Consider the following 14,882-nt stretch of genomic DNA (forward strand, 5'->3'; position numbering starts at 1 on the left):
ACAGATATTAAGTGCAGGGCCCAGGATTTAAACCTGTGCCCTTTTATTCTGAAGCTTGTGGCCTTAACCACCATGCATACTTACTGGCCCTGTTTTTCCTAGGAAGAAAGAATTCAAGGGCTGGGCGCGGTGGCTCATGCCTGTAATCCCAGCACTTTGGGAGGGCAGGATGGGAGGATCACGTGGGACTGGCCTCTCATTCTGCTTCCAGGGGCTGAGTCAGCTTCCACAGTGTATTTTCCCCATCTGTAAAGTTGGGATCAAGCCTTCCCTGCCTGCCTTAGGAAAGCAGTAAAGATCAGGGTGAATAACATGTGTGAGTGTGCGTTACGTGTGCAGCCTGAGGCATTCCTACGTCCCCCAATGAGGCCTGTGTGCGGGAGGGGTGCGATCAGTACTGCTGAAGGGATAACAGGTATGAGTGTCAGACAGGACCATGGCCCAAGAAGCTTCTCTCTTCCCATCCGAGGGCCTGGCGGCCACTCCCACCTGGACAGCTTGATGATACCCACCTTGCTGTGCTGCCTCTCAGATTGAGGCTCAATGGACCATTAGTCAGGGGTTGCTTATTTGGAGCTGTTGAAACCCATCGTCCTGGTTTGCTTGCACTGAGTGGTTGCCCAGCACACAGGACTTTCTGTTTTAAAATCGGGACAAGTGGGTTGCCCTACCTAAAGCCTTTGCTTCAAGCAGGGCCAGGCTGCCAGGGTACTGGCTGGCCTGCACCGTTCCTTCTTGGATGTGCCCGCCGTGCTGTGCACCTTGAGTATGGCCCTTCAGCGCATCTTCATGGTTTCTTCCCGCTTCCGTTGTTGGCCCTACCTCATTTTACACTGTGTTACCCCTTGGGAATATCTTGCTTCTGTTCCCTGTCTACTCAGGTCTCTAACCTTGCAAGGAGCATTGCCCTGGCTTTAAAAAACATGGAATTTTTACATTACAGAGATATTTACCACCCTCATATTACTTTTTTTTTTTTTTTTTTAAACACACAGTCTTGCTATGTTGCCCAGGCTGGCTTTGGACTCCCGGGCTCAAGCAATCCTCCTGCTTCAGCCTCCCAAGTAGCTAGGATGACAGGTGTGCACCACTGTGCCTGGCTTGCTTTTTTTTTTTTTTTTTTTTTTTTTTTTCCTATTGTAAAGAAAAGCCATTGTCTGACTTAGGTAGCAAGGCTTTCGACGCCTTGCAGATGAGAAAGCTGAGGTACCATCATGTGATTTTCAGAGGTACATCATAGTCAGCAGCAGAACCATGGTTTGAACTTGGGATGCCAGAATCGCTGGTGTAGTTTTTTTAAACTCGTAAGTATATGCAGCCTGAGATACAGCTCTTTTGTTAATTAAAACATCCCTGAAAAGTGAGACAAATTTTTAAACTCGGAAGAGATGTTTGTCTATCCAGCAAAAATGTATTTACAAATTTTAAGCCATCCCTTCCTGCATAGTCCTTAGCCACCCCTGCCTCTGCACATCATCCTGTGACCCGACTGCCAGAGGGGAAAGGTGAATTTAGTTTTGTCGAGAAGGTGGACCACACACTTAAAGCCGAGAGGGCAGGCAGCAGATTGCAATGAGAGCTGATCAGGTGGAAAGGAAGCCTTGGCTTCCCTTTCCAATGTGATGAAAATAGCAGATGACCTGTGCTTCGGCATAGGAGAGTGAGAGGTGGGTGGGTGGCCAGCCAGAGGGCTTTTAGCCCCTTTGTAGGACAGCTCCTCCCTGCGGAGCACTGGGGGCTTCGGTGCAGGCCCAGGGCTGCTAGTGGGCTGAAGTGTTTGGTGAGATGAGATGGTGACCTTGGTGCTGCCTTCAGCCCCCTGCACACTCCCCTCCTCTCTGCTTTCTCCCCCTTCCCTTAGGTCAGCACCCCACTGTGTTAACCCCACTCCTCATCCCCCTCCCTGACAGTTGCCCTCTTGTCCTTTTGTTTGTTTTTGAGACAGAGCTTTGCTCTTGTTGCCCACGCTGGAGTGCAATGGCGTGATCTTGGCCCACTGCAACCTCCACCTCCCAGGTTCAAGGGATTCTCCTGCCTCAGCCTCCTGAGTAGCTGGGATTACAGGCGCCTGCCACCACACCCGGCTGATTTTTGGTACTTTTAGTGGAAACAGGGTTTCACTATGTTGACCAAGCTGGTCTTGAACTCCCAGCCTCAAGTGATCTGCCCATCTTGGCCTCCCAAAGTGCTGGGATTACAGGCGTGAGCCACCACACCTGGCCACCCTCTGGTCTTTTTAAGCCTGCTGTGTAAAACCCACACCTGTTTTCTTACCTGACCTCAGACATTCGAGGCTTGACCAGTCATTGGAGCGATGCCCTATTAGAAAGCCAGAGAACCACCCGTTTGCTCTGGGCAGCAGCAGGATGGTGGAGAGCGACATTCCGAAAGGCAGGGCCGGGGCAGAGCTTGCTGGGAAGGAGTGGCTGGCTCTGTGTGCGTGGCTGGTGGGTGCACCTCTGTATCCCTGCATGAGGGTTTGTCCTCCCTGCCACTCCGGAAGGGGATAACAAAGCAGAAGAGACCTGGCTTTTAATTCTAAAGGACAAAAGGAAGGGCTCTTGACAACAGTGGAGCACACATATTCTCACATCTGCAGTTGATGCTGTGCACACAGCCTTTGCTTTGACTCGGAGTGGAGGGTGGAGGGAGCAGGATGGAGAGGAAAGAGGGCTCCATGTAGAGAGTGACACGTTAAAAGGAGAGAAAGAAGAATGTGTAATTCACTCTGTTTATTATTATAGCAATCGCAAAATTGGGCCAGGGAGGACAAATTAGGCCGCGGCATCCGCATTGACGTGTCTTAGCTTACGTTTCCCCTGTGCTCTAGTGTTATATATTTATGGAAATGTCAGGCTTGCATTGCACTGTTAACTTTCTTACATAGTGACTTATTTTCAGTCATCCAAAGCAGACAGATTCTAATTGGTGTAAATCATATATTATGTTTCCGAAAATACCCATTTGGTTCATTCTTTCTAGGAACTGTGTTTGGCTGGCATCTGACTTTCTCTGGGCTTTTGGCGAGTTCCCTGGAGACGATGAGTTCTGCTCATCTGCTGTTGAAACGTGTTACTTCATGGGTTATTTGGCGGGAGCGTGAGTCTCGCTTTCTTTAAAGGCAAATCTTCCTGTGTATTTGCAGAAATGTGCAGAGATTATTGTGGCTCACCTTGGCTACCTGAATTACACTCAGTATACAGTGATAGTGGGATTTGAACACCTGAAGCTCCCCGTCAAGGGAATGAACTTCACAGTAAGTATACCAGCTGACTGCATGTTTCCGTGGCTCATGTTCTAGTTCCCATTCTTTGTTCAATGATTGAAATACATCTCAGCATCTAAATAATGTTAATTTGGACAGTAGAGGACGTGTAAAGTTTTTAAAAATTATAGGAAAACTACAGTTTCTTAAGTATATAGAACCAAGAATAGCTTAAATATCATAGAGATTGGGCAAACCTTAGGTGTCTGAGATTTAGAATAGAGAGTATATAGTGTGTTCAGCTGCAAGGCAGTGAAGGGGTTAGCAGGTATACCCTCCTGCAGACACAGCAGCCCCTTCTGTGGCCCGTGTGAGTGGTCGTCAGTCTCTGCCGGAACTGCCAGTGAGTGGGAGGGCACTGTTCTAATTGTTAGACTGTCCTTTCTTGTGTCCAGCTGAAATCTCCCCTTTCCACTCATTAGGAGTCAGTATAACCAGCATAGTGACGAGGAGTGGGGGTTTAGACTGGACAGTGAGCTGGGTTCTTACCCTGCCTCCATCATTGACTCGTGATTTTGTTGAGCCTCAGTTTTCTTATCTGTAAAATAGCTGCCTCATAGAGTTGTGAATATTAAATGAAGATACTAATGGATACCTTCAAAAGAAAAAAAAACAGCTCTATCAAAGTAGAAAGTTTGCTTGCCCTTTTAATTAAAGTGTACATTCAGTGGTTTTTTTTTGTTTTTTTTTTTTTTTTGAGACGGAGACTCACTGTCACCAGGCTGGAGTGCAATGGCGTGATCTCAGCTCACTGCAACCTCCGACTCCCTGGTTCTAGTGATTCTCCTGCCTCAGCCTCCCAAGTAGCTGAGATTACAAGTGTGCGCCACCATGCCCAGCTAATTTTTGTATTTTTAGTAGAGACAGAGTTTCACCATGTTGGCCAGGATGGTTTTGATCTCCTGACCTGGTGATCCGCCCACCTTGGCCTCCCAAAGTGCTGGGATTGCAGGCATGAGCCACTGCGCCCGGCCCATTCAGTGGTTTTTAGCACAGTCACAGAGTTGTCCACTCATTCAGGTTCCAGAACATTTCCATTGCCCGTTAAAGAAACCTGTTAGTGATCATTTCCCATTACTTCCCCCACAGTCCTTGGCAATCACTAATGTTCTCTCTGTCCCCGTGGATTTGCCTGGTCTGGACATTTCATGTGAATGGAATCACGCAACGTGTGGTCTTTGGTGACTGGCTGCTTTCACTTAGCGTGATGTCTCAAGGTCCATCCAGGTTGTTGTGGGATCAGTACTTCACTCCTTCATTTTGCTAAGTGATATTTTGTTGTATTGCTATACCATATTTTGTTGGTCCCTTCATCAGGTGACAGGCGTTTGGGTTGTTTCCATTTTTTGGCTGTTGTGAACTACCCAAAATGAGTTTTCGTCTCTGTCTACCCTATAGCCCTTTGAAGGCGGCTGTCTCCTCCCCTCTGAGATTGTTCTTTTCTTTCACATTGTGCTGGGGATGTGACCTCTGCACCCCTCTGGCTCCGTGTTTCCTTCCTGAAGCTGCCCCAATCACCCGGTTGCAGGGGCAGGTGTTGCTGATGTGGAAGGAGCAGGTGGCCCTGGGCTGTGCTGCTGGTACAGCTGAGCTGGCTCTCTCGGCAGCCACGTCACTAGTGGTCTCTTCCTTTCGGCCCTTTGCCTCAGCCAGCCTTTCCAGATCTTTTGGATCTGAATCTGGGGTCTGGTCTTTGCTGTCTGAATGATCTCCTGGATCTTTGTCTTCAGAGAATCTGATTAGTATTCTGCTTGTGTCCTCCATTCATGGTGCAGTGGGGGATTCCAGATGGGATCTGAGGCAGGTGCACTGAGCTTAGGCATACTTTGATGTAGTTCTTTGTTAATCATCTGTGCTTTAGACTTTGCTATTTCAGAATCATTCTGATTCAACAGTGCAGACAAACAAGGGACCTCTCCCTTCCATCATCATCTTTGTTAGAACATCATCTCCTACAAGTCTTTTATGGTTCTCAGCACCTTTCTCCAGAGGCTGTAGTTCATTCTGACCCTATTCCATGGGTGTGGGCCACTGTTTTCTTTGTCTTTATGGTTTTTTCCTTCCATCTTTTGTATCTATTTATGTTTCCTCTTAAAGTTGTTCCTGAAGAATTTGGTACCTAAGTTAGGTGAACTAGGTACATGCCATTCTGCCATTGCTGATGGAAGGCAAGTGATACAGTGTTGCTGTGGGGCTCAAAAAGGAATGGGTTCAAAAGACGTTACCATGGGAACCACTCACCTTGAATTACACCACAGCCAGAGCCTCATTTCTGGTGGTACTCTTCAGCATCTGGAAAGACAGCCCTTAAGACCCTTGGGATTTGTAAGGGATGTCACCAAAGATTTTTCTGCGTTTTTGTACATTTCGTTTCACAGCATAGGGCCCAGCAGCTGCTAGGCTTGCAATAGTTATGTATTGGTTGAATGAAAGAACAGCAGTACAGCACCTTACAAATTCAGAAATTCACGTGGCAACAGACTTCTGAAATTATGTTCATCCTTGCTTTAAACCAAAGATTAGAGGGTTCAAGAATGAATGCCTTTTTTGAACCAATCAATTTTCATAGATTGGGCCGGGGGCAGTAGTTTTATGCCTGTAATCCCAGCACTTTGGAAACTCAATGTAGGAGGATTGCTTGAGCTTAGGAGTTCAAGACCAGCCTGGACAACATAATGAGACCCCATCTTTTTTTTTTTTTTTGAAACGGAGTCTCACTGTGTTGCCCAGGCTGGAGTGCAGTGGTGCGATCTCGGCTCACTGTAACCTCTGCCTCCCGGGTTCAGGCAATTCTCCTGCCTTAGCCTCCCTAGTAGCTGGGATTACAGCTACTAATAGCTGTAATAGTTCACCACGCCCTGCTAATTTTCGTATATTTAGTAGAGATGGGGTTTTACCACGTTGGCCGGGCTGGTTTCAAACTCCTGACCTCAGGTCATCGGCCTAGCTGAGACCCCATCTCTAAACGTTTAAAACTTAGTCATGCATGGTGGTGCACACCTGTAGTCCCAGCTACTAGGGAAGCTTAGGCAGGAGGATCACTTGAGCCCGGGAGTTTGAGGCTGCAGTGAGCTGTAATCACATTACTGCACACTCCAGCCTGGGTGACAGAGTGAGACCCTGTCTAAAAAAAATGCAAATATTAAAAACAACAAATAAGATAACATCCAGGGTTGGCGAAATGCAAGGACACAAGTTTTGTCATACACGTGAATGGGGGAGTATAAACTGATTTAACTTTTGGGGTAATTTAGCAATGTATAAAAGCCTCTATTTCCATGTTCTTTGTGACTTAGTAATTCTAATTCTAGAAATTTATACTCAGGAAGTAGAAACATACACAGTGATTTATGTTCAAACCTATTCCTCAGAGTAAGAAGTTGGGAGCAATCTGTATTTCAGCAGTAGATTTCTGGTTAAATAAATTAGTTCTGTAGCTACTAAAATAATAAATTAATGGGATAGCTAGCACAAACTATATACTGATTTAAGACAAGAAAAGCACATGAATTAGAAGTGTTGCTATTATAGAAAACTAGACGTCTAGAAGGCTGTCTCTGGGTGGTGGGATTAATGTTTAATTTCTTTTGTGTTTTCCTTTATTTCCCGTAATGAATGTTTATTATTTTTATTACCTGAAAAGAAAATTATTTGAAAACAAAACAGAAACTCCTGAGGCAACTAATACTTGAAGGGGGAAGTCCTGGGCATATGCCAGTATCCATCCCAGAACCTCAGGTGCTGGCGAGCCCTGCATGCTGTTTCTTCTGGTCTGACTCAGTATCCTTGGAGAATCACATAATCAACATTGTGCTGGCAGCTTGTAGAGAGATGCACTAAGAAATTAGAGAACTGTGTGCAAAGTGTTTCTGTGTCTTTTATAAAATTGCTGTTGAAGACATTGTGTTGTGAGCTTTAAACCTCCAAATATAATTCTTTTTTTTCCCACATTATTATTATTTTTTAGAGCAATTTTAGGTTCACAGCAAAATTGAGAGGAAGGTACAGAGAGTTCCTAAATGCTCTCTCCTCCCACACATGCACAGCCTCCCCCATTGTCAACATCTCGCACCAAAGTGGTACATTTGTTACAGTTAATGAACCCACATTGGCACACCACCCAGAGCCCACAGTTTACATGAGGATTCCCTCTTGGTGTTGTACATTCTGTAGGATCCACTATTTATAGTACCATAGAGTTCATTTCAGTGCCCTGAAAATCCTTTGTGCTCCACCTACTCATCCCTCCCTCCTCCTCACACCCCTGGCAACCACTTGTCTTTTTACTGTTGCCATGGTTTTGCCTTTTTTTTTTTTTTTCTGAGACAGAGTCTGTTGCCCAGGCTGGAGTGCAGTGGTGAGGTCTCAGCTCACTGCAACCTCCGCCTCCCAGGTTCAAGTGATTCTCGTGCCTTAGCCTCCCGGATAGCTGGGATTACAGGTGTGCACCACTACGCCCGGCTAATTTTTGTATTTTTAGTAGAGACGGGGTTTCACCATGTTGGCCAGGCTGGTCTCGAACTCCTGACCTCAGGTGATCCACCTGCCTCGGCCTCCGAAAGTGCTGGGATTACATGCCTCGGCCTCCGAAAGTGCTGGGATTACATGCGTGAGCCACTGCACCTGGCCATGGTTTTGCTTTTTCCAGAATGTCATCTAGTTGGAATCATATAGTATGTAATTTTTTCAGATTGACTTGTTTCACTAAGTTATATGCATTTTAAGTTTTTTCTATGGCTTGATTGCTCATTTCTTTTTGTCATGGAGTAGTATTTCATTGTCTGGATGTACTGCAGCTTGTTTGTCCATTGGCTGAAGGACAACATCTTGGTTGTTTTTAAATTTTGACAATTATGAACATAGCTACTATAAACATCTGTATACAGGTTTTTGTGTGGACATAAGTTCTCAACTTCTTTTTTGTTGTTGTTCTTTTGAAATGGAGTTTCATTCTTGTTGCCCAGGCTAGAGTGCAATGGCACAATCTCAGCTCACTGCAACCTCTGCCTCCTGGGTTCAAGCGATTCTCCTGCCTCAGCCTCTTGAGTAGCTGGGATTACAGATGCCCATCACCATGCCCGGATACTTTTTGTATTTTTAGTAGAGACGAGGTTTCACCATGTTGGCCAGGCTGGTCTCAAACTCCTGACCTCAGGTGATGCAGCCTCCCAAAGTGCTGGGATTAGCATGAGCCGCCATGCCTGGCCCCTACGTTTTCAACTTCTTTGGGTAAATATCAAAAAGCAAAAACAATTTCTTTGGCTATTTGTTATATGCCTTTTCTTAGAGAGTGAAAGCCATGGGACGCGTTGCATTTTTCTCCTGGTACTGGCTGTCAGATACTTCAGAAATCAGTTTTTTGCTGAATTGTACTAATTACTAACATCCTGGTATAGATTTCTGGTATAATTATCTGCATTCTTTCTTCACTATTTTGCCTTTTAAAACACTTTAAAAATTATTTCTGTCTAATCTGGCTTTTTATTATAAGCTGCCTTCATTTCTTTTTGGAAGTAAACAAGCTATAATGAATAGATAGACACTAATGGTATTTTAGTGGTGTTACTACACACCCACCAGAATGGCAGAAATAAGACAGAATATGCCGAAGCTGGCAAGGATATGGGGCAGGCGGAGCCCTTGCCCCCTGCTGGGGAGCATGTAAATTGATACAGCAGTAATGCATACTTATATTGACCAAAAGACATGCATTTAGATATTCACAGCAGCACAATTCTTAATAGCCAAACTGTAAACTGTATACTAGCAGCAAAATGAGTACATAAATTCTGCTATATTCATATAATGGAATACTATACAGCAAGGAGAATGAACTTTCATAGCTTCATGTAATGTCATGGAGGACTTTCTAAAGCATAATGTTGAATGAAATAAGCCAAATACGAAACAGTACAGAGTGTACGATTCCATTTACATAAATTACAAAAACAGGCAAAATGAACCTGTGCTGTTGAATCAGGGTTAGTGTTCCTCTGGGATAGGTTAGTGGCTGGAAGGGAGCATCAAGCGGGGGGCTTCTGGGGTGCTGGCAATGTTCTGTGTCTTGGTCAGAGTACCGTTTACACAGGTGTGTTCAATTTGTGACGTTCATTGAACTGTAATTTAGGATACCTGTCCAATTCTTTCTTTTTTTTTTTTTTTTTTTTTTTGAGATGGAGTCTTGCTCTGTCACCCCAGTTGGAGTGCAGTGGCGCAGCCTCGGCTCACTGCAAGCTCCGCCTCCTGGGTTTGTGCCATCCTCCTGCCTCAGCCTCCCGAGTAGCTGGGACTACAGGTGCCCGCCACCATGCCCGGCTAATTTTTTGTATTTTTGTAGAGACGGGGTTTCACTGTGTTAGCCAGGATGGTCTTGATCTCCTGACCTCGTGATCCGCCCGCCTAGTCTCCCAAAGTGCTGGGATTACCGGTGTGAGCCACTGCGCCCTGCCCAATACCTGTCCAATTCTTTATGCATGTTACCTTCAGTAGGAACTTAACGGTATACAGTGCGCCTGACAAATTGGAGCTGCCGCCTGTGCGGCCACACGTTTCTTGAGACAGCTCTTGCTTCTTCAGCAGTACCGTGTGTGGCTGGCTATACTGACACAATTAACCTTTGAGGGTTTCTGTTGTTTTTGTTTGGCCTTTCCTTGGGAAATCTTAGTTCTGAGTTCTGCGTTCCTGGAGTCTGGGCTCCATTTTACCGAGCCTGGTGGTGCCCTTGGCTCTCATAAAAGAGCACCAGAATCACACGGACACCTTCCCCTGGTGCCACTGTCTGTTTCACTAACCAGCTCTTCTTCCTTGTTGATGACAATCAAATTCAGGGTAAAAATGACCCTGATTGCTTCCTGTATTAGTCTGTTTTCGTGCTGCTGACAAAGACATACCCAAGACTGGGAAGAAAAAGGGGTTTAATTGGACGTAGAGTTCCACAGGGCTGGGGAGGTCTCAGAATCATGGTGGGAGGCGAAAGACTCTTTTTACATGGCAGCAGCAAGAGAAAATGAGGAAGAAGCAAAAGTGGAAACCCTGATAAACCCATCAGATCTCATGAGACTTATTCACTATCAAGAGAATAGCACGGGAAAGGCTGGCCCCCATGATTCAATGACCTTCCCCGGGTCCCTCCCACAACACATGGGAATTCTGGGAGATAGAATTCAAGTTGAGATTTGGGTGGGGACACAGCTAAACCGTATCACTTCCCTAATGTACTGAGAGAAAATTGTCACCCTGCACCCAGCGTGTTCAGATGAGGCTCTGTTTTCAGTGGAAGGTGTCTGTGCTGAGCAGATTGTCTAGATGGTCGATGGCCCCTTCCTGCCTGAGCCTGTCGTGTGGGCTGTGTCTTCCATCTGGCACTGTTGTTGATGTCGTCTCCCTTTAACTCAAGAAGCTGATTTCTCTCCTTTTGTTCTCAACCCCATTTTCCATGAACATTTGGTTCATTCGTTTCTACTTAAATGTTTATCTTTTAAGTAGATAGAATGGTGTCTTAGTCTATGCTGCTGTAACTACACCACACACCGGGTAATTTATAAATAATAGAGATTTATTGCTTACAGTTTTGGAGGGTGGGAAAGTCCAAGATCCAGGCACTGGCAGGTTTGGTGTCTGGTGAGGGCTATTCTCTGCTTCCAAGATGGTACATTGTTGCTGCATCCTCTGGAAAGGACACATTCTGTGCCTTCAGTGGAAGGGATAGAAGGACAAAGGGGGCCTCAGCTAGCCCCCCCCTTTTTTGAGACAGGGTTTTGCTCTGTCACTCAATCTAGAGTGCAGTGGCACAATCACATCTCGGTGCAATATCAGCCTCCCAGTCTCAAGCGATCCTTTCACCTCAGTCTCCTGAGTAGCTGGAACCAGACAGGCACACACCACCATGCCTGGCTTGGATTTTTTTAATGTTTTATTTTCTAGAGATGGGGTTTCACTGTGTTGCCCAGGCTCAAACTCCTGGGTTCAAGCAATCCTCCCACCTTGGCTTCCCAAAATATTGGGATTACAGGTGTGAGCCAGTGCCCCGTGCCCCTCTAGCCCTTTTACAAGGTGCAAATCCATTCATGGGGGCAGAATCCTTAGGACTTAATCACTTTCCCAAATTCTCCACCTCATAATACCACCATAATGGGGGCTAAGTTTAAACATGAATTTTGGAGGGGACAGATTCCACCTGTAGCAAGTGGTGATCCTTCTCTGTATCCCTCTTGTATCAGCTCTTACTCTTTGGAATATGTCGTGCCCACACCCGTTGCCATGTTCAGGCCATGAGACCACTCACTAGGTCTCACTGGCACTTGTGGGATGATGCTTACCTCTTGTGTTTTTTAAAAGTGGTTTCATCGGCCATGCTCTGCATATGCAGTGACCTTTGACAACACAAAAATCACTTGTACTCACTTTCCTGTTCTTTTCTCCTGAGATTTTGCAGGCACCTTCTCTGGGCACGTCACATGCGTCATCCTCAGTACCCTGGGTCCTTTTGGTTACTCTGGGCATTTTTTCCTCTTATTAAGTGTTTTTCTGGCTGAGTTTTGATTGACACTCTGTGGCCAGCTGTTCACGTCTCATTTCCTCCATTTTCTTCTAAGCCATGACCTTTGACTGGGGAGTGAGATGAAAACAGCAACTCACATCCCGAGTCCTTCAGGCTCCTACCTGAGGCTGCCCTGCAGTTTCCCAGGGAAACTGAGAGGAGTGCGCCTGGCCATACTTTCCTGAGTGTCGCCCGGCTTCTGAGACCTGTGCTTGCTACATCGTTGTCATTTCCAACCCCCCAGTATTCCTGGACAGTGCGTTTCATGTTTATTTTTTTATTTTTTAATTTTAATTTTAATTTTATTTATTTATTTATTTTGAGATGGAGTCTTGCTCTGTTGCGCAGGCTGGAGTGCAGTGGCACAATCTCGGCTCACTGCAAGCTCCGCTTCCTGGGTTCAGGCCATTCTCCTGCCTCAGCTTTCCGAGTAGCTGGGACTACAGGCACCCGCCACCACGCCCGGCTAATTTTTTGTATTTTTAGTAGAGACGGGATTTCACTGTGGTCTCGATCTCCTGACCTCGTGATCCGCCTGCCTCAGCCTCCCAAAGTGCTGGGATTACAGGCGTGAGCCACCGCACCCAGCCATTTCATGTTGTTTTTAAACATGGGGACCCAGGCTGTGAATCTGAAGCTGGGCCTCCAGTCCAGGCGCTTTGCTTGGTGCTGCACAGGTCGCTGTGACACGTCCCTCCCACCGTCTGTTTCTGTGGTTGTCCATTCAGAGGACTCTGAGGATGTGAGGAAACATTTGTTCCGTGCCAAAGAGCCAGTCAGCTCCTGGAGGCCTTTTACTGGTCATATTTTTGTTAAAGTCACTTACTTCGTGCTGCATGGGAATTGACATCACCTGTGCTTGCGCAGGACAAGGTTGTGCTCAGCAGATGTGGATGGATGGATGGGCGCATGGGAGATTTAATCAGGGAGGAGTGGCCCAGGGTATGGTGTGGGCACTTGTTCCAAAGGTAACTTCGTGGTGTCACAGGGCAAGCCCCGGCTCTGAAAGGACAGAGACAACAGCTTTGTAATGCCAAAGGGACCTTGACGCAAAAGCTTGAGTGCTGAGTGACAGTGCTTCAGGTTTCAAAGGGAATGTTTAAGCCGGAGTATTTTCTGGGAACTGTACTCTTTATTTCATTTTACTTATTTTACATTTTAATTTCAAAAATGTATTTTGGGGTTTAAAAATAAACACAGAACAAACAAAACCCCCAAACCCAGTTCCCTAGAGTTGGGTCCACACAGTAGACCTGGCAGTGCCCATGGGATGGGACGGGACGGGACGACCTCTGCTTGTGGACGCCTGTGTGGCACTGGCTGGGCTTGCTCCTGTGGACCTTCTGGCCCCAGCTCACCTGATCCAGCGCTCCTGGAGGCCGCTGTGTGTCATGGACGGGCCAGGGCCCTACTCTCGGGGCTTCCTGCAGCTTGCTTGGGAAAACTCAGCCTTTCAGGCCCTTGGCACAAACGCATGTCAGATTGAGCTGTCAGCTGGGCTGGCCCAGGAGGAGCACGCAGGTGATTCTGCTTGGCTGCTGCTGACAGGGGCGGCCTCCCAGAGAGTCAGAATATGTGGAAATGGCTTTTCCTGGAACCAGGAGGATGGGGACGCATAATAGGAGGAAGGAAGCCCGGATGGAGTGTGATGAAGGTGCTCAGTGCCTCCTGCAGGCCACATAGCAGGTTTGGTGTGCAGAGTCTCATTTGAAAGCTGGACTAAAGCGTGCTCTCAGCTCACATTTTAGAACTAAAATGCATGTTTTGGATTAGCTACATTTATTGAATAAAGCATTGTTTTCTAGTGTTAATTTTTTGTTTTTGAGACGGAGTTTTGCTCTTGTTGCCCAGGCTGGAATGCAGTGCAATCTCGGCTCACTGCAACCGCTGCCTCCTGGGTTCAAGTGATTCTACTGCTTCAGGAGTAGCTGGGATTACAGACATGCGCCACCACGTCTCTGTTTTTAGTAGAGACGGGGTTTCTCCATGTTGGTCAGGCTGGTCTCAAACTCCTGACCTCAGGTGATCCACCCGCATCGGCCTCCCAAATTGCTGGGATTGTAGGCGTGAGCCACCGTGCCTGGCCTAGTGTTAATTTTTTTTTTTTTTGGAAATGGAGTCTTGCTCTGTCACCCAGGCTAGAGTGCAGTGGTGCAATCTTGGCTCACTGCAACCTCCACCTCCTGGGTTCAAGCACTTCTCCCTGCCTCAGCCTCCCAAGTAGCTGGGATTACAGGCATGCACCACCACGCCTGGCTAATTTTTGTATTTTTAGTAGAGATGGGGTTTTGCGATGTTGCCCAGGCTTGTCTCAAATTCCTGACGTCAGTTAATCTGCCACCCCTCAGCCTTCCAAAGTGCTGGGATTACAGGTGTGAGCCACCGTACCCGGCCCTAGTGCTAATTTTTAATGAGAGTGAGTTGATTATTTTCTGTTGCTCTAACAGACTCTTAAGCTAGAATCCCCCTCCTCCAGGGGAGTCTGAGATTATTTTCTTTCTTAAGAGTTACGGTTCCTTGAGAGTAAAAACAACCACCCAGCCTTTCAGACCTATTAATTCAGACATATTTTGTGTTTTTTTTCTGATGGTAGCAATTCTTTTTTCTCTTTTTGACTGTGCCTTGGAGTATGTTTGTTTGACTAAGACGTAGTAAACGTTTTTAATCTGAATATTATGTTTATATCAACACTCCCCCCAAATGCTCGTCACTACTTTGATCATTCTATAAATGATACTGTTATAAAATTTAAATGCTGTAGCAATAATCATAATAGTTATGTGATGTTTTGGGTTTATAGTGGTAACTATTGTTTACTGAACCTTTGCTGTTTGCTGGGCATTGTGCTTAGCTTTTAATATGCATCATCTCATTAAAATGCTATGATAGGCCAGGCGTGGTAGCTCACGCCTGTAATCCCAGCACTTTGAGAGGCCGAGGCAGGCAGATCACCTGAGATCAGGAGTTCGGGACCAGCCTGACCAACATAGTGAAACTTTATCTCTGCTAAAAATCAGAATTAGCCGGGCATGGTGGCACATGCCTGTAATCCCAGCTACTCAGGAGGCTGAAGCAGGA

The 14,882-nt window shown here is 46.3% G+C and overlaps 1 protein-coding gene across 6 annotated transcripts in view; it reads left to right on the forward strand.

The window, feature by feature from the left end:
* The window catches only part of TMEM181 (transmembrane protein 181), a 97,085-nt gene that overhangs the window by 48,181 nt on the left and 34,022 nt on the right, over positions 1-14,882 (forward strand). For all 6 annotated transcript variants that reach the window (XM_054558385.2, XM_024248271.3, XM_063725267.1 and 3 more), the window contains exon 6: positions 3,146-3,256. In XM_054558385.2, the coding sequence (XP_054414360.1) occupies positions 3,146-3,256 (111 nt within the window). The remainder of the gene's footprint in view (positions 1-3,145; positions 3,257-14,882) is intronic.

The sequence above is a fragment of the Pongo abelii genome, chromosome 5, assembly GCF_028885655.2.
Source record: "Pongo abelii isolate AG06213 chromosome 5, NHGRI_mPonAbe1-v2.0_pri, whole genome shotgun sequence".
Classification (NCBI taxonomy): domain Eukaryota; kingdom Metazoa; phylum Chordata; class Mammalia; order Primates; family Hominidae; genus Pongo; species Pongo abelii.